This window comes from Atractosteus spatula, chromosome 13, assembly GCF_055471065.1.
Source record: "Atractosteus spatula isolate fAtrSpa1 chromosome 13, fAtrSpa1.hap1, whole genome shotgun sequence".
Classification (NCBI taxonomy): Eukaryota; Metazoa; Chordata; class Actinopteri; order Semionotiformes; family Lepisosteidae; genus Atractosteus; species Atractosteus spatula.
Window position 1 is genome coordinate 24,837,477 of NC_142718.1, and position 18,856 is coordinate 24,856,332.

The 18,856-nt window shown below is 34.2% G+C and overlaps 1 protein-coding gene across 1 annotated transcript in view; it reads right to left on the reverse strand.

The window, feature by feature from the left end:
- The window catches only part of cerkl (CERK like autophagy regulator), a 49,007-nt gene that overhangs the window by 17,436 nt on the left and 12,715 nt on the right, over positions 1 to 18,856 (reverse strand). Inside the window, exons 2-5 of the mRNA XM_088929896.1 lie at positions 16,803 to 16,808; positions 15,916 to 16,152; positions 4,631 to 4,762; positions 1,202 to 1,265 (exon numbers count right to left, since the gene is read on the reverse strand). Coding sequence (XP_088786022.1) covers positions 1,202 to 1,265; positions 4,631 to 4,762; positions 15,916 to 16,152; positions 16,803 to 16,808 — 439 coding nt within the window. The remainder of the gene's footprint in view (positions 1 to 1,201; positions 1,266 to 4,630; positions 4,763 to 15,915; positions 16,153 to 16,802; positions 16,809 to 18,856) is intronic.

Genomic DNA, 18,856 nt, shown 5'->3' on the forward strand with positions numbered 1-18,856 from the left:
TGGGGTCCTCTCCTACACAGTATATAATGCACTTTGGAAAACAAATGCAAGGATTTTTTAAAATAAAAATGACATTAGTGAGCTTTTAGGTAGCACTGGCAGTAACCTTAAACAATTAAAATTCTGAACATGCAGGATATGGATGTCTGAGTGAGTGATCAGAAACTGAGAAGTGAGACATCCCGGAATTGTTAAATATTATTTCTTGATGCTGAATTTGAATCCATACTTTATACATGCAAATTGTATGTACTGTATGCAATTGCCTAGGAAACTAATTAGATACTGTTTCCATTTAATTGTTTTGATTAACTAATGGGTTAATTAGTCCAACAGTTAAGCTTTGTTTTGACACATTTTGTGAGATTTTTTGTAGTGCGAGTTTATGTAGTTATTATCTTATCCTTGTTTCTTTTTGCAGTTGCATCCTCCTTTTTAATCAAAGGCTGTGCTGGAGTGTGTGCATGCCAGGAGCCTGAGCCATGTCTACCCTGTGCTTCTTTCTTTAGTGGTGGGCAGGTTGTGTTTTATTGGCAGCCCCACTGCTGAGCACCATAGTGCCACAGCAACCCTCAGTAAACAAGGGCAGGAAATATTTAAGAAGAGCTAATTCTGACTTTAATGTAGACACATGGGAGCTATACCATGGCATAAAACCCTAATACCAGCAGTCCTTTGGATGAAGGTACTTTATCATTGCTTCCAAAATAGGTAATTAAAGTCCCACCCGCTGTGGTCATACAAGAGAAGGCTTTTTTGTCAGAAACCGCACTGCTGTGGCAAACAGTTCAATATTTTAATCAAAGCATTTTGTTCATTTTTGTATACAGCAGTTCTCCCAAATACTGGTTTATTTATTATATTTAAAGTACCGCCTAGGAGCAAAGGCTATAAGAATAATGCCAGAATGCCATATCAACTAGAATAATGCTACAATGATGCATTTGTAAGATGGAAATTGTATTCTTTTTTAATTTATTTTAATTCTTCTATCTGTAAATTGCTCTGATATTTGCTTTTTCTGTGCTACACAATGGCTGAACAATCTACTTGAATTAGAGGTAATTAGTAGCCCAACTAGTACTTACCCAATGTGCAGTCACAAAACTAAAGCATCAAATGATACCTTTACAACACTGCTTTAGTAATCTTCAATTTCACCTTAAATGCATGTTTTATATGTATACATTTTTCAACATACCCATCATATTCATCCAGCTTGCATTCTTTCAGAATTGAAAGAGCTTGTCCCTTGTTCTCTGTAACTACAAAGGAGAGATTGTGCATAAGGAAAAAGATCTCTGAAATGCAAAGACAGGCAATCACTGCCTTTAGCACCTTTAACTAGTGCTTGGCAAATAGCTAGAACGAACATATGGTACAGGCCGTAAAGCGGAATTTATACTTGGTTGTTTGCATTTTTAATCAACAAAAAAGAACTAGTACAAACAGTCTGCCTCCTGAGCTGAGTGGTTCCCCTCATTTATGCAAAACAAGGTCAGTAATGCCCTCAATTATGTTAATTATTTGGTTGTAACCCACATTTAGTCAGTTTATAATTTAAAATTAGTGCTCTTGCCTTCACACATGTAAGTACCAAGGAGCCATGCCGGAGAGGGTTTTTGGAGGCTTCACCTATGAAAAATGTCAAGCCGCTCAGCTTTGGAAGTGAAGATCAAAAGGCCTGTAGTTATGCGATCACCAAGTACAACAGCCAAAGGTGGATATTGGAAGAAAATAATTAAAAAGGCCACCGCATTCAGATACATGAAACGCAGCCAAACACCGGTGACAAAAGAGAAGGATGCGAGAGGGAGGGTGGCACGTCTACACACCAGAGTCAACATCCTCTAGAGGGTCTGGATCTGTCACTCTGCATTCCCATCTCGGGTGCTGTTTATGCCCTACATGGCATTATAAATGCCAGTGAAGATGGGATGAGCTGGCATGCTGCAGATGGCACAGAGCATCATAACCACATTTAGCATTTTCTAGGGCAGCTCTGCCAGAAGAGACGGCCCAGCTGCATCCACCCATCAAAGATTTCTGTTGACTGACGTGACACTTGCAGATGGATTTTTTGTGTAAGAATGTGCATCATTATCTGAAAGATTACATTAATTTTTCATGGTTGTCTGTCCTGGGTACCAGTGTGGTTCCAGAATTTTTCAAAAAATGATACAATATTCAAACTATTTTTAAAAGAAAATGAACTAGGAAAACCGCAGAATCACAATTAGAGGCGGACAAATGAAATGTCCTCTAAAGAAATTCCTCTACGTTACTACAATAGAGTATACTTGTTTAATGTCAGATTAAAGCATTTAAAATGTTCAGAAGGCCAGATTACTGCATTTACAGTATGTTTATTATTGTGCTTGCTTTTCAAACACCTAAAAATCTTGGCTCACATGCGTTGTTTTAGAGTAAAACAGTTTCACTAATTAAGATTACAATACGAATGTATATGTTTAGAAAGTATCGTGTTTAGATATATCCAATTCAACTGCATGTGTGTAAATTAAGTGGTAATTTCACATCAATTTCAAGAACAGTAAAAGAGATGGAACAGGTCCCAGTTTGTTAACTACTAGAGAGAGAGAGCTTTACGTATAGGTAATACTTAGATGATTGAGAATAAATGTAAGTACATCTGTAAGTTTATTACAAAGTACTGTATAAATTAAAATTAAATTTTAAATTAAAATTTAAAGGTTTAATACACATTTCTAATTTTAAATAAATAAAAACATATTAAATATAACCCAGCAAGGTTTTTTAATAGTTTGTAAACACAATTTTCCTCATTTAGCTGAGCTGGTAATAAGAAAAAGAAACAATGCGAATTATTGTTCAAAATGTTTGTGAAATATTATATATTACAATCCTACAATAAAAATCATGTTAAAGGTTTATGATTCCAGATGACCATGTTTGAAGAACAGGACTGTATTTTAATGCCCCACCATTGAGGTGTATTATTATGTCACACTGCACATGTAGTTCTAACAGCTAACCTGTAGGAGGAGTGTTTGCTAACTAAAACAGAGAACAAACGACACTTTTCCCTTCTGGTATTCATTTGTCATGTACAAAAGTACAGCTTTTTTATCCTTATTGTGCACACCCTCTTCAATCTTCCCCATTTTCAGGTTATTGTATTCTTTTCTTCTGTTTTATTTGTAACATATGGTATAGTGTTATACAACTATAATTATTGTCTCTAAAAGTTTCATAACGATTAGACATACTGTATATATACTGTATATTGCACCTTAACCCAGTTTATGATAATTTATATGATTTTAAATGTATATGTTTCCTTTGTGTTCTATTACATATAGGATAACTACACCACTTATTTTCTTTTTCAGTCTTTTTGTAGATATTAATTATTTGAACAGCAACAACTCACTGTTTGAAACTTTAAAAACCGTGTAGTTTCACAAATTTCAAGTTTCACTAGGGCAAACCACTTCACTCAGCTTGCTCTGACATGTACTGTGTAGATTTCTGATATTTCTGGTATTCCAAAAAAAACCCAAACAAAAGGTAAAATTTCCCTGAAACTAAAATATAGTGATAAATAATACTGATGTAAGATGAAGAACCCAATGACGTAAGTAAGATATTTAATTTCTATTAGACAAAAATACCTTTAATTGTTTTACCTGGACCATTCCCCATGTTGACACGGGAATGCATTATTTGAATGGATATTTTATTAGTGTTTAAATAGCTTTGGGGATCAAATACCAAAGTTCATTAGTTACCAAACTGTGGAATCTCCTTTACCATTTAAAATCTGTTCACATACAGCAATATATTGCACCCCCCAATAACAGATGGGCAAAGCACCTCCCAGTGGGTCAGGTTTCATGTTATTGAGAGATGTTCTGTGACTGTTTGTCTAAGGCACTTTACATCTCACACTCCAATCTAAACCAACCTCCGTAGTCTAAAAACATATAGTACTCTAGGAGCTATATCAGAATGTTAAAAATATTAAGTCAATTTAGACCCCATTTGGAGAGATTAGGTTGATTTTTTTATTAATGTTTTATTGCTGTAATTTGAACCGCATTTTTTTTCTTTGTCATTTCAACTTCATACTACTGTATAATCTGTATATTCAGGTAGGAATAAACCGATTTAAAATGTGACAAACTATGATGGCAGTGTTGACAAAGCATGGCACAAAACATGGAAGTCAAGAGTTAGAATGCTCCCCCAGTCTAAATGTAAGGTTTAAAACTATGAATAATTAAATTTCAGATCCATCTTTTTTTTTTAATTGTTCACTATGTTACTACAACAAGCCCCTTATTCTTTCCTGGTGTTTAACTATCGTAAATTGTTAAATTTCACAAAAGCTAGGACAAGAGACCTAGGTCTTTTATTAGAAAGAAGGAAATGTAATCAAGTGATTTGAGTGGGTTAAGCCTTAGGGTATAAATTACATTAGAGCAAATGTCTCTTGCTGAAATGCAAGATCTGGGGATAAAAAATTTGACATTTGAGCAAAGTCTGTTTTTCTGAACATTGAAACTGCTTTTAAGTTACCAATTTGTTGACATACAACACATTTGCCACTACAGTGCTTTAAGAATTCACAATACAATTTACTTACTGGTGATGTCTGTCTTGATGTCAGCAAGCTTAAACAGAGGTTCAACCTGCTCTTTGTAGATCTGGTGAGCTTCTTTCTTATGGCTGTTTGGGTTCACAAACACTTTCAGTGATTTCGGCCTATTCCGAAATCCTGTCAAATAAAGAATGGAAGTAAAATATTAAGGATTATTTTGGTTCAGTATTTTTCAATGGTGCACAGGCTCTTAAGCACTTTTTCTATTGTTGTAAACCATACAATCTTCTTTGTGCTTTTCCTGTTGAAAGGAACACAGCTGTTTTTCAAAGCAATAGAACCCTTACTGCATACTTATTTTATTTATTCATTAATTAATCTTTTATCCATACCACTTGCTGTAAAATTATTCTTGGCTTCACAATGAGAGGATTTAGTTTCACCCAGTGGAAAAGGTCAGATGTGCAGTGCTTGTTTATAAAACCTGAATTACTGCCAAGATTTTAGAAGTGTTATGAATAAAAAGGCCCCGCAGTCCTCTTTTCTGTGCACTCTTACACTGCTGTTCATAGATTAACATTTTTAATGCCAATGCTAGTGGTTAAAATCCAATAATTAGCAAAATGTAAGATAGCTCTGTTATTCCTCATGTTTTAGTTAGGGAGATATTCTTTCTCACAGTTCAACCAATGAAAGGGGCATTCTACAATATTACCTCCACTATTAATTCCCTCATTATTTGAATATGACACCTAGATGACCCATTGAGAGGGCAACTCTGGTCTGTTAACGAGTCTGTACGGAGCACTGATGCACCAGAACCACCTCATCTACTTCACAGCACTGAGCTAACGAGAAAGGCCTTAGGTCATAGTTCAAAAGGAAGCAGGAACCAGGGAAGAACTGGAAACTCTCTGGGGAACTTCGACAGGGGAACGGCTCTCAGCAGGGATTTGACAATGGTGCTGGCTCACAGTTGGCACTGAGATTTGATACTACAATTTTCTCCATTCATAGGCTGCCTAATGCTTAGGCCACAGCAGGAGCAGGTGCAAAGGAGGTTCACTGCTGTTACTTAGGGTCAGGAGGCAAAGACATAAGAAAAGAAAACAGAAAATGTATTAAATCCTTTCAAAAGATATGTTATATGCTATCATAGTCTTTATCTGGATCAGGTGGTCCAGAAAAATTTACATTCACTGCAAATATAAAATTATTTGGGTAATTTATAATCCAAAATATGATAAATGTGCTGTATTTATATTATATAATGATTTATTCCCTTTAATATTTAAAGTACAAATAACATAATTTCCTACCTCACATAAAACAATTAAAAAATATGGACATCAAGAATCCATAAACAGTGGTAACCATAACATTTCTAAAACTAGAGATTTGCTCTTACAATGGCAGATCTTTGTCATACTATACTGCTGTATTGTTGTACAATATAAAATAATACTGCTTAATTTAATTAATTAAACTTTTAGTTAACTTTTAACAGAATTTAGCTCTGAAAGTTACAGTATGATAATTACAGTATAATAATTTCTGTATTACATTTTCTTTTAGGTACATGCTAGGAAGAGGGATTTTTATGATTTTCATATAAAACTCTCAGTTTAAGTGAACATCCAAAGTTTAATGAAACGTTATTTTAAGTTTCCAAATTACATTATCCTTAACAGATATCTACTTATTTTTAACTATATTAGAGTGCTGACTATAATGTAAATAATAACAATACTGCTCAGATTTGGAAACAGTTTAGAATTAGTGTATTATTCCTCTAGGGACCTACAGTGGTTTTTGTGTCTGGGGTATAAGAAAAACAATTTTAATATAATATAATAACTGCCTTTAAGGACATTAGAGACTCAAGAAAAAATGTACCAAAATAAGTCAATGCAGTAAGTAGAGGAGTTATAGCAGAAAACAACTTTTTGTATAACTCCTCTAGTCTTATACTGAACAAAACTTCTGTTATGTTATGGTAAGAAAACTGTGGTTAAAAATGTGTCAGAACACTTCAAATTGTCAACAGTGTACGTAATAAAAGACGTTAATGTGCTGTGTGTCTATGATTAATCAATCTTCCTGTGGCTTTAGAAAAAAAAGATATGTCTTATTAACCAATGGATTCAATCTGTAAATCCACATAGAATTATCATGTTTAAATTCCAATATTGGTAAGCTCAAATCAGAATAGAGAGGGGAATTCAAAACCCGTGATACAGAAAGATTCGCATCAGCAAACCTATGTTACTATGGCACATAATCCTGCATTCGTCTTCAGAGAAATCTCCTTCTGCTCACTGACACTGAGGACTGATGAAACTGATGAAAAGCGAGATGGGAAGGAATATCAAATTACGAGAAAGGCTTCAAAACTTTGTTGTGGGTACAGAATAGGTCGGAATCAGGAGCAATTAATGTGCAAGTTAATTTTGAATTTCCTTTCAATGTAACCCGACATATTCACACTTCTATTTAGCTAAAGTAAGGAATCAAGATTTAGATTTAGGTTTATTCATTTGAAAAAAATCCATCACAATTCATCTACATCTACAGCATCTACATCTACAGCATTAAAATGTTTGGCCGTACAAGGCAGAAAGTATTCTTATTAAATCAAATACATTTTTTTCAAAGAAAACTATGATTATTTTTTAAAACCATACTGGCATATCTCTCTTCTTTATTCCAAAATATACTGAGAGTACATATACCGTAGATTCTTATGGTTTTTCTTGGTTATGACAGGAAGACTCCAGTACCCTTGAGTGTGGGAAGCTCTATCTCTTCTTGCTTTTATTGTCTACATAAAAGTTTGCTCATGTACTGTAGATCATTGGGATAGTTTGATGTTATCTACATGCTGAATTTTTTGTATTATTCCCCTTCGTGTTGTGTACAAAGAGCTTTTTTTGTTTTTTTTAGAATGTTTGTACCATTTCAAAGTGCAGAATATTTTTAACTGCAGTAAAACAAATCAAGGAGGTGACATATTACTTCTGAAAAGCATTCATTACCTTTCAGTCTGTGGTTTGTTAAGAATAAAACAGTTACAAAGAAAATATGGGTGTGATGTCATTTTTCAGACAGCCGTTAATTACCTGCACATTATCTGTCGTTGGAATCCACTGAGGGTAAATGGCTTTTAATCTTTATTTGTGTCTTTGAAATGAAGATACTCTATCTGAATTCAATAATACGACTATATAATTAATTACTGTATATACATTAATATATGTAGTCATAGAAGTATAGTAGCCATAGTAAGGGCATAGTAATGGCCATAGTAAGGGCTTTTTAAAAAGTAATGTTTGACTATTTATGAGAGATTTGGAAGGCCAGAGTGTATATTTGGTAATCCTTGGAACAGATGTCTTCGTTTTCCATAAATATCCCTAGTTTGTTGGCTCCATTAGCTCAAACTGTCGAGTGAATTTAGAAAGTAGGCCAAGGACAACTGTGTGGGAAAGGTCAGGGCAATGATGAGCAGGGTTCAGGAGGGTCATGAAAAGAAGGGAATTAAAGACATACATGAGATAAAGAAAATGTCTAGGCTAATGGCAGGGTGTCTATTTCTTCAGCAATACTTTAGTGGTTGTATGCCCTCCATAAGGAGGTGAAAACTGAGAAATTTTCTTAGATCTTCTGCCAACAAGTGCATCTGGCTTTATATCATAAATTGGCATTAGCATGCATTAGCTGTGGGGGAGCCAAAAGCTTCTCAATTTCTGTCCCCTCAAGCAGGGGACACTGTACGATCTGGTAGATAGGACAAGGGATGATCAAGGATAAATCAGAAGAATGATGAAAAATGATTCTATTAACCTATATTTTGTTTGTGTGTACAGTATATTCACTGTTTAAACATAACTGAAAAATAATCATTCATAGAAGAAAATTAAGATGGTAGTTTAAAGTTTAGAAGTTATCATCAGGTTATAGATCAGAGAAGAAAACCTATTAATATTGATAACCATCATTTTATTTAAATTATAACTGCCGTGCATGTGCACATACAGTAGACACTGGGTAGCCCTTTCATTGTTGCTGGTCAGACTAATGAAGTGGAACCTTAAACAGCTGATGTTCAACTCGTAATTAAAACAGAATTTAGCTTTCACTGTTGTGCTCATGTACTGTGTATATTTTATCTTTATTTATAAATGGTGGCAGAGATGTCAGCAATTTTTCTATCCAAATGGACTATTATCAGTATGAACAATAATTATATATTGTATGGAGGCTTAAAATAAGTGTGGATTGTTGTGTGGTTGACATCATAATTCTGAATTTGTGCACCAAAACTGACAGAAAATGTTGTAAGTAACATAAAAAGAATGTGAAAAATAAACATTTGCTTTGCTCTAGAAAAGAGATACATGCAATATTCCAATAAAAAGTAACTGAATTCATAATTACAGAGTAAATCTATGGTTTCTTAAAAATGACCTGTAAACAAATCATCTTAGTGTTAGAAATGTGAAGCACGAAAATAGGAACTAGCATAATCAATGTTTCAAAATGAGTGTACTGTAACTGTAAGCAATTATGATTTTGGTTGTGTTCTATACAGTATATAGTATACAGGACTACAGTACATGCATCACCCAAAAGTAACAACCTGTTGCCAGAAACAGTGAAATGCCTCTTTATGGGGACAAATAGAAGTTCAGTCATGTGAAAAAGAGAACATTAGTGAATGTTTTTTTTGCTATTTAGAAATATGTTCCTTGAAATGGTATAGTGTTAATCCACCACATTCATGAGCCACAAGATGCTATAATTCTGAATCATTCTGTTCTTGCATAATGGCATTGAACATTAGAACTAAAAGGCTTTTCATGACAGACAGAAAAATGAGGTATGTCTCCTGGGAATATGAGAAGCACAAATGCTCCCCATCCAGTGAAAGTGGTATTGCAATGGTGCTGCGCGGACACACATCTGCCAAGCTGTGCTTTCCTTCTGCCGAGAGGCATTTCATCAGTTTCAGGCCTCCCCTGTTTATTCATTTTGTCTTGCAAGTGGATGACACTGGTTATCGGCATTGTTTCTCATAGCTGGAATAAATAGTCTTAGAGATGCGGTTACTGACTTTGGGGCTTTAAAAGCAGATTCACCTGAAGTTCTCTTACCAAATTCTCCTGTCTCATCGACAAGCTACAAATAATAGCCAACTGTTCCTCTACCAGTAACAAATGTGCTAATATGCACCAGTTTAAACTTGATCTATCACAAAGCCAGTGAAGCATGAAAAAGAAAGGTTAGTCAGGCTGTGCAGCACACAAAGGTTTAAGAGATGAAGAGAGTACACTTTCAGATTCACATCTGTGCAAGGTTTCCTGTTTCTACTGCAGCACATTACCAGTTAAATGAAAATACAGGGGAACCTCACACTCAAATATATTGTAAATCCTAACCATGTTAAATAGTACTGCTGCAATACATTGACTTAATTGAAATGTCTTATAGAAGGCAATAAGAAACGATCACCATGGATACGTCCCATGACTTAATGGAAAACCAGCCTGTTAATGTGTAACATAATGCATTCAAACACTTAAGCAATAATATATCTCTCAGAAACAAATGTGTGGGTGTACAGTTGCTACTTATTTATGTTGTGAAATATATGTAGAACAATTCTGATGACATGGAAACCACATGAAGCTAATTTTTTTTTCAAATTGCATATTACTTTTGTTAAAGATGGAACCTAATCTCAAATAAAATTATAATCTGTTTCTTGCCCTTACTTCACAAGGGTCACATATAATATAATTGTTTGGTCTTAAAGTTATTTGAATAGAAAAACTATATAGAGGAACAGAAAAAGAAAAATCTTGTTAGTGATGTTAGTAATGAAGTTTTATTAGGCAGGTAAAAACTATTCAGAAACTGAAATTGTGACAATTTTTTTAAGACTAATAACAAGGCTGCAAGAATTTAAGTAATCTTTTACCCAAACCTTGACATACAGTAGGTGTGGTATGTTCATTCTGGTATTTATTAACTTTTATCCTGAATTTCAATGCTTAAGATTTTTAGCTCTGGACCTTTTAACACAACTTTACAATTTTTTATAAAGTACATGCATGCACAATCAAAATACAGTCAACATCTACCCCTGTAACTTAATGGGCACATACTGTACATGATGTTATTATATTTTAAGTAGTGAGCAGAGAGCTTACTGATGTTTTAGAAGCTTAGCCGTGAGCTAATTATTGATATTTCAGCTGAGCTTCCATTTGCCAAAATGAGTTGAATAATAATCTATAGCAATTTAAAAAGACATGATTTCCAGTAATGAAGATCACCTAGATGCTATAGAGCTGTTTGTGAAAGAAGTTAACCTGATAATGAAACATTCTGTTTCAACAATCAGCAGTCCAGAGAAGCCAGGGAAATTGACTACCCACATCCTGGATAGCATAGTGTCAATCCATGCCAGGACCATCACATCCGTCTAATCCATCTGCTTGATTGTTTTCAGACTGCGGGGGATACAACATGAGAATATCCAAGGAAGAAATTACTTAAGCATCAGCAGAATGACTACAGCTCGTCGTCTACATGAACATGATTTTCAACCTGAAAGGTGAAAACTCCGTCTTCTATGGGCAAGAGTACCATCTTTGTACACTGGCTTGATACAATCTTTTTCTCAGTAGAGTTGCTCAGTTGCTTATAGACAAGTGTTTTCAAAAGGATTAAAGTGAGATTTTTGACTGGGTTCCTCAAGGACATCCACTTTCATATTCTTAAGCCACTCCAGTGTACCTGTGGCCTTGTGCTTTGGTCATTGTCCTGACGAAAGGTGAATTTTCGTCCCAGTCTAATGTTCGTCCCAGTCAGATTTTCTTCTACAATTATCCAGTATTTTGTTCCATATACTATATGTTCCCAGCAGTCTTAATATGCTTTCCCATTCCCTTTGCTGAGGAACAGAGCTATAACTCAACCACTGAACTCTATAACTTGCTTTTGGTCTTACATCTGTTACCATTTTCATCATTACTCAGTTTGGAGCGACTGCCTGATCTAGGCAGTGTCTAGCATAGAAGTGGAGCTTCCCACTTCTTTATGATCAAGCTTACCATGCTCAAAGATATTAAAGGTCTTTGAAATATTTTTCCTCCCTTCTGCCCTTTATACAAGTTTAATCCCTCAATTGTTTTGAAAGTTCCTTGGTCTTCACGGTTGAATCTTTGCTTGAAATTCACTACATGACAAAGGTTCACTACAGCAATAGGTATTGTGAAATCAAGTAAACCACTAATATTGTACACTAGTATTGTCAACTCAACTAATTTTATGCATCTAAATTAGTTTAGGTTGGCCTAAACAGGAAAGGGTTTGAATGCAATCGTGACTTCTGTATTTTCTGATCATATTAATTATCTATTTAACTTGGGTTTTTTTGCTTTGAATGTGTGGTGTATGATACACTATGTATCTAAAAATATGAATTGCTGCTTCAAAGAATCATGACTGCAACTTTTAAAACAATAAAATGTGCAAACTGTGCAAGGGCATAAAATACTTCTGAAATAAGTAAATTGATGATATATATAAAAAATAACATTTCATAGCATTTCTGAGATTCATATTTACATAAAATCACGTAAACTATGGATATGAACAAATTGACTATATGGCTTTTTTTATCTTAGTATTTTACAGTATGTTGGTTACAGTATCCACGGCTACTGATAGTACAGTACATATAACCTGAGTGTAACTGGTAACCAAAGTAATGAAAAAATTTAAGAGCTATTTTTGTAGCTACATTATTGCACAAGAGATAAACAGTAGATATACAGTACAGTAAACAGGCTAGTGGGGCTCAAAGGCAGATAGCTTGTCGATGTAGAGATAATTATGAACCTTTAGATTCAGCAGTGAAGTGATCAGTCAGTATTGCTTTGCATTTTCTTTTCCATGTATTTTTATAGTATGACTAATGTTGACATTGCTTACATTTGTAATTTATTTGAAAATATGTTCTAAGAAGAATTAAACATGATGTAAAACTATAATTGATCATGCTTTAAAAGAAAAGAAAAAACTACAAATGTAATAAAAATACAAAATTCTGTTTTACATTATCTTATTTCTTAGTGAATATGAATTCAATTGCATATTCAATTGTAATTCAATTACTCTGCCATGGATGTACATACAGCAACAACTGTTACCCTATGGATGAACTGACATATTGTGTGTTTTTTCTTGTTATTGTGTCTGATATAATCGCAAAAAGGATCAACTTGATCCTAAAGTATAAATATAAGCACTGGCAAGAATACCAATGAAGACTTTTTTTTCTCACGAAATAAGTCATGGGCTATCATGAGGGATATGAAGTAGCTTGATTGACCTGCCCCACAGAAACTGCATTCATAATCTTTGAAAGGGGTTTAGAAAACTCTTAGGCAATCTATATACTGTCATTGGAGGATATCAGAAGACGTCCTGATTTGCACAGGTGTCACTATTGTGTAAAAGGTTCTGTAAACTTTTTTTTCCTCATAGTATAGCTCCAGTTTTGCCAGTGAGCAGGTTTAATCTCAGTGTTGTGTACCTCAGCTGGACCTCTGCATCTCATGTGTCATAGCACATCACATGGCTTGTCAGTGCATTTAAAAGCAGTATAATTTTGTTTCCTGCATTCAGAATTCATCTTAAAAGGAAGGTTTTTAAGGCTCACCTTTTGTCCTGGGTGTCAGATAGACACACCCTCTATTGTGTCAAATTATTTAGGGTTCCTTGGGAACAGTCTGTGTTGTAGAACTGTGATGTACTCGGCAGAGTTAAGCAATGGAAATACAACTGCCGTAACAGGTGAGGAGTGATTTAGCTTCTATAATCCAATGCTCAGAGTTTCCCCTTAGGGAGCATGATTCAGCAGCAGTGACTTAATAGTCTATAAAACAACAAAGATAATCCTGCTATAGAAATAAAGCAATCTTTTATTTACTATTGTGAGAGGCTATCAAGGTATAATTTCAGCGATCAGTCATGCACACCAACATGTGGCACAGCCGATGTGTTTTCCAGATCTGCTAATGTGGGAACCTAATGTACTGCAAGATACCAGTATGTCTTTGTTAATCAGTGCCTGATTTTTTTTTTTTGCAGTTTCAAGAAAACGGCCAAATAATTACAGGAAAGGTTACTGAAAGGGAAATTGCCTAGTGCCACCCACTACAGACTAATTTGCTGTCATTGTTGATCTAACCTCAAACTCCAATGCTTTATTTCTGAGACCTTTTCAGCAATTTATTTTTAGCAGCTGCAGAAGTGATAAGTTAAATGGCATTTCAAACCATCATCTTGTACAGGATTGGTCATTTGCAGTGGTTAGGTATGCATCTTATTACCCTTTTTTTTTTACTACCATACAGTCTGTTGTTCCTTGGTGCTGGTTTCGCAGATTACAAAATAAGACTGTGCCATGTCCTATAGCTTCCCTCAAGGCATGTTATGACAATTATGGTAATGAATTCTCTGTTCACAACAAAGTAAAATACAGCTTTCTTCTGCAATTTTCAAACAACAAATAGCAATATTTCTTTAATCCATAGAAGGCAAGGAGGATTTCCACCTAAAAATAAAGTTTTGTCAGTCTTTATTTACTAATAGGAAGAAAGGAGGGAAAGTGAAACAGAATGAACCAACTAATTATAGATGGGATTAACAAGAGATGAGTGAAGCAAACTGATCACTTTTTATTTCCACCTAGTAAGTAAAAAGCAATTCGTCTGAGTAAGAGCTGGAAGGTTACATCATGCAGCATTAGCCGTTGTAACTCTGAAACTCTAATTCAAAGGATTAAGCAGTCCAGTAATAATGCCACAGTTGTATTATCTCCAGACTTTGTCTGCCTCATCAGACCCAAAGGATCATTGAAAGGATTCATTTCTAAACTACATTAATTTATGTAAGTCTTCAAGGTTTTACGAGAGAATTGGGTTTAATCTTACCATGTCTCTAAATTATTATCATTACATTAGTACTTTATAACTATATATATATAGATTGCCATGGAGATACAGTGAGTCTAAAGGTAGAACAGGGATGTCTTAATACCTACCTACCTAGATTGAAATGAAGCTAAAGTATTTGCAAATTGTAATACAGTAGTGTCTCATGACAGTTTGTATTTTAATACCAAATCTACTAATAACACAATGTACTGAAAGTGTAAAGACATTATTCTAAAAACAGAAATGAAGTCCTATTATGAAAATGATGAAATCTAAGAATTTCGGGAAATGCTTCTTCCAAGATGTCCATCAATATATCATACTCTACTTTGCTAACGACAGAAATGGCTGTTAGAAGCACATTCTTCCATTAGGCTCCAGGAGCACTAAGTAGCTAACTACTACTAACTACTTCACAACAGAATCCTTTAAAAAATGGCAACAGCAATTTAAAACAAACTATATACTTTATCAAGATATATTTATAGGAGTCCAAGATTTCTTTTTGCCACAGCGCCAGAATTTTAAGTATAGAAAAAAGAGACGGCTGGAGTAAAGGAATCTGCCACAGGCTCTTAAAATTTTAGTTTCCTCTTTCATGACTTAATTTGATTTCAAAAACTTTTGCTTATGAGCAAGCAAAAGCCTTATCATAAAGTTGAAAATAATCTGATACTCACTGACAAGGTTTTCTTCATTCATCTTTATAGTTACTAAAGCTATCAACACTATGTTGAAAAGGTATTGTAACAGGAGTATTTCATCAGCCTACTTTTTACATCTTGCGTTTTTGATATTTATGAAAATTAATTAAATGTGTCTGCAATCAGCTTTACATGTCATATACTACTCTACAATACAGCTAAGTCAAAGTACCTCATAGAGCACTCTCTTCTTAAAACAAATACAGTGTGTTAGGTTACACAATACAGATATGAAGTTCAGTTTGATCTGTAAATATAGTAAAAGCGGCTCTAAGAAACTGTTTACAATGACAACCTTATCTCTTGTAGGTAGGTCTGCACAAAGAAATGCTACACACAAGAAAATGAAATGCAGGAATTAAATTGAGAAGAGCTTGAGTGTTGAAAACAATTTCCACAAGCTTTTAAACATTGTTTCTTCCTTTGTGCAAGATTGTCAAATTAGGAATTCTCTCTTTATGTTTCCAAAAAATATACAGTAGATCAACAGTTTAAATAAATGTAAAAACAATCCCTCACTTGCTTTATAATACAAGTGCAAATCTTCATATTAGAGAAATTAACTGCTTTCATACAGTAACTCCAAGCAATGGTACAGTATATGGCAAATACATACCATTTAATAAGTCCTTCAGATGTTTGAACCAGACTTCACAGTGGTCCACACTGAGGTTGCTGAGATGGATGGCATGGTCCTTCAGTTTTTTTCCTTTTCTGACACATTGGAAGAGCGTTATTCCTAAAAGAGTCCCGCCTGTCTGCTGGCCCACAGAACGACGCCGTTTTAACTTGACAGCAAAAATGTCCTTCAGCTCCACATATTCATCTTGATTTGTTTCACTTGCTTTGATATCTCCTGTTGAAATGTACAAAGAACATGGCAGGACAATTACCAATTTTCTACGCATACACATGTATACCGTACATATCAAAATAATCAGGTATCTGAATAATCATACCATTTTTAAATGTGCCCTCCTTTTGTTTTTTAACCTAGATGCCCCTAGAAAGGTCTGCAAAAATGTTTTTTAACTGATACATCCAGTTGCTCTGCAATATTATCTGGAGAGTCTGATAAATTAAGTTATTGTCTATCTACTAATATGTTTAGCATTCTATCTTGTGAGTTCTGGAATTTAACATTTAGCCTTTTTTTAAACTCTTTTTATCTATGATGCCTCAAGGTGTCCTCTGAAGCAACTTCTAAATTAGGCATTTAACTATGAGAAAACACAAGGGGAGCACTTTTTGTTTAAAAAAAGGAAACATAAAAATGCCAGAAAATCTTTCTGTATTTATTCACAAAAACATTCCCTTTAATATTCGAATGCATTTCTTATTACTCAGTTCTACATCTGTCAGTTTGTGCTTTTTATTTTTAAAAATAGCCAATTTTATTGTGCCGTTTTTTATGTTGTTCATGTTAAAAACTTTCATCTTCAATTGTATTAGATTGCTGCAGTGATACTGTGAAGTTGCTTATGCTTCTGTATTCCCTGTCACCTCCAGCTGAACATTCTAATTATTTGATAAAGTCTGCCAATTAAGCCACATTTAGAAATGTTTCAAAACTGCAATGAACATTAAGTCGATGTACAATCATATCTCTAAATATGTCTGTATCTTCCCATTTAGAACTCTTGCTTCATTAGGAGGATGTTGTCCATAACTGTGTGTTTCAGAACATTAACTGCCCTCTCACATTACTTAGTAAGATACTGGGCACCATCTGTTCATGCGCGGGATTTAGGTAGACATCTCTTGGATATCATGCTATTTATTTAACTTCACAGCCTCTTCCTATTGTGCCATCTACAAAAAGATTCAATTAAATAAAGATAATCTCTCTTGACAGAGCATTCTGTCAGCAGGAGAAAGGACAAACTGCCCTACATTCAATACTTGAATTTACAAGGAAACATAGTCATTTTGTAGTGCTTTAACAGAAAGAGGAATAGTCCAGAGCACTTTTTTTTCTTAAACATTACAGTAAGCCGAGGCCTTGTCTAAATCAATCTTGGCACATCTGCCTGACGTAAACCGTAAACAGGATTAGAGTTGGATTTATCTGCTTGATGCTAATTGTGTTCACAGTTTCTGCACATGTCCACTTTTTTTAAATACGGCCTTTAAAATAAGCCTTCCTGATATAGGAACCTCTGACAGCCATTTTTAAATGCATATGTAAGTTAGGTCTGTATATTTCATAGAACTGATGATATTCTGTCTTGGCACTTGCAACTACATATTAGCTAATTCCCCAATTAAGAATAATAAAATTCTGTTTGAATATGCCACACACTGTGCAAAACCAGTAGGATGCAGACAGCAATAAATCTGAATACTCTTTAATATTGAACTACAGACCTGTTATTTATATCTTTAGAATTGAATTAAAGTCCTATTGAAAAACAAACATTGGCAAAAATGTTTAGGGTTGGCAGAAAGAAAAGCCAACAGGAAACATAGTTCCGTCTTTAAATTTCCTTCTTTAATTTTATATGTCAAAATATAACTGCAGTAAATATGTTTAGATGGAATTTAAATTGATATTTCATGAATTCTGTGGAATCTAGAAGGCGTAAACCATAGTGCATACAGTATCATATATTTAACATTAATGTTTCACTTTAATTGAACTCATGCTCAACATGAGTTCAACATTTACATGCAAAGTATTTTCAAAACACTATTGTGTTCCAAATATGAGTATTGCAAAAATTATTCTGAATGGGGTTGTTGTGTACAACTGGTATATAATATTCCTAATTTAATCTGCATTTACATGCAAACAAGAATTATCAAGAAAAATGCTATAAAGAATATACAGTACAACATTACCTAACATTTCAGAAAGATCACTTTAGTTTATAATGGGAGCTACCCCTCATTTCTAGATTTATGGTGCTCATCCACACAGGAGAATACTTAGATATGTTGATTCCAATAAAATATTTTTGCTTTAAATTATACCTTCGGTAAGGCATCCACATTAAGCTTTTATTCTTAGGTAAGCAATTACCTATGAACTTTTTTCTCTCTATCAATATAAATAATTGCACAGTCTAATTAAATAAACGTTTGAAATCACTGTGATGAAGTGAGCTGAGAAAGGATTTATTATGATTGCTAATGATAACTTTTATCAATTTGCTGTATTATACAGAGTTTTCTGAGAATTCAGAGTGATTAAGACTCTTCATGGGAGCTATTATTTATGTCTAAGTCAGTGGATTTTCTGTGTATTCAAGTTGCAGTCCATTGTCAACAAAATGTAAGTTTAAAAACAGAATTTCATTTCTCAACAATTATCTTTTATGTACATGAAAAAACTTTCTTCAAACCCCTTTACTTTCTTCAGCACCAACCTCTTGGCTCAAAAAATAATAAAATCCCTCTTCCAGTGCCTTTAGCCATCATAATGGTACAGTATATTATGTCTTTATAGATTCTAAAAAAGGAAGACCTTTTTAGGCCAAAAGCACCAGGTGCTTTCAACCAGATTAAAAGTACTGCAGAAAATTCACCAAAATGGTTCTAGCTAACATCACTCCGAA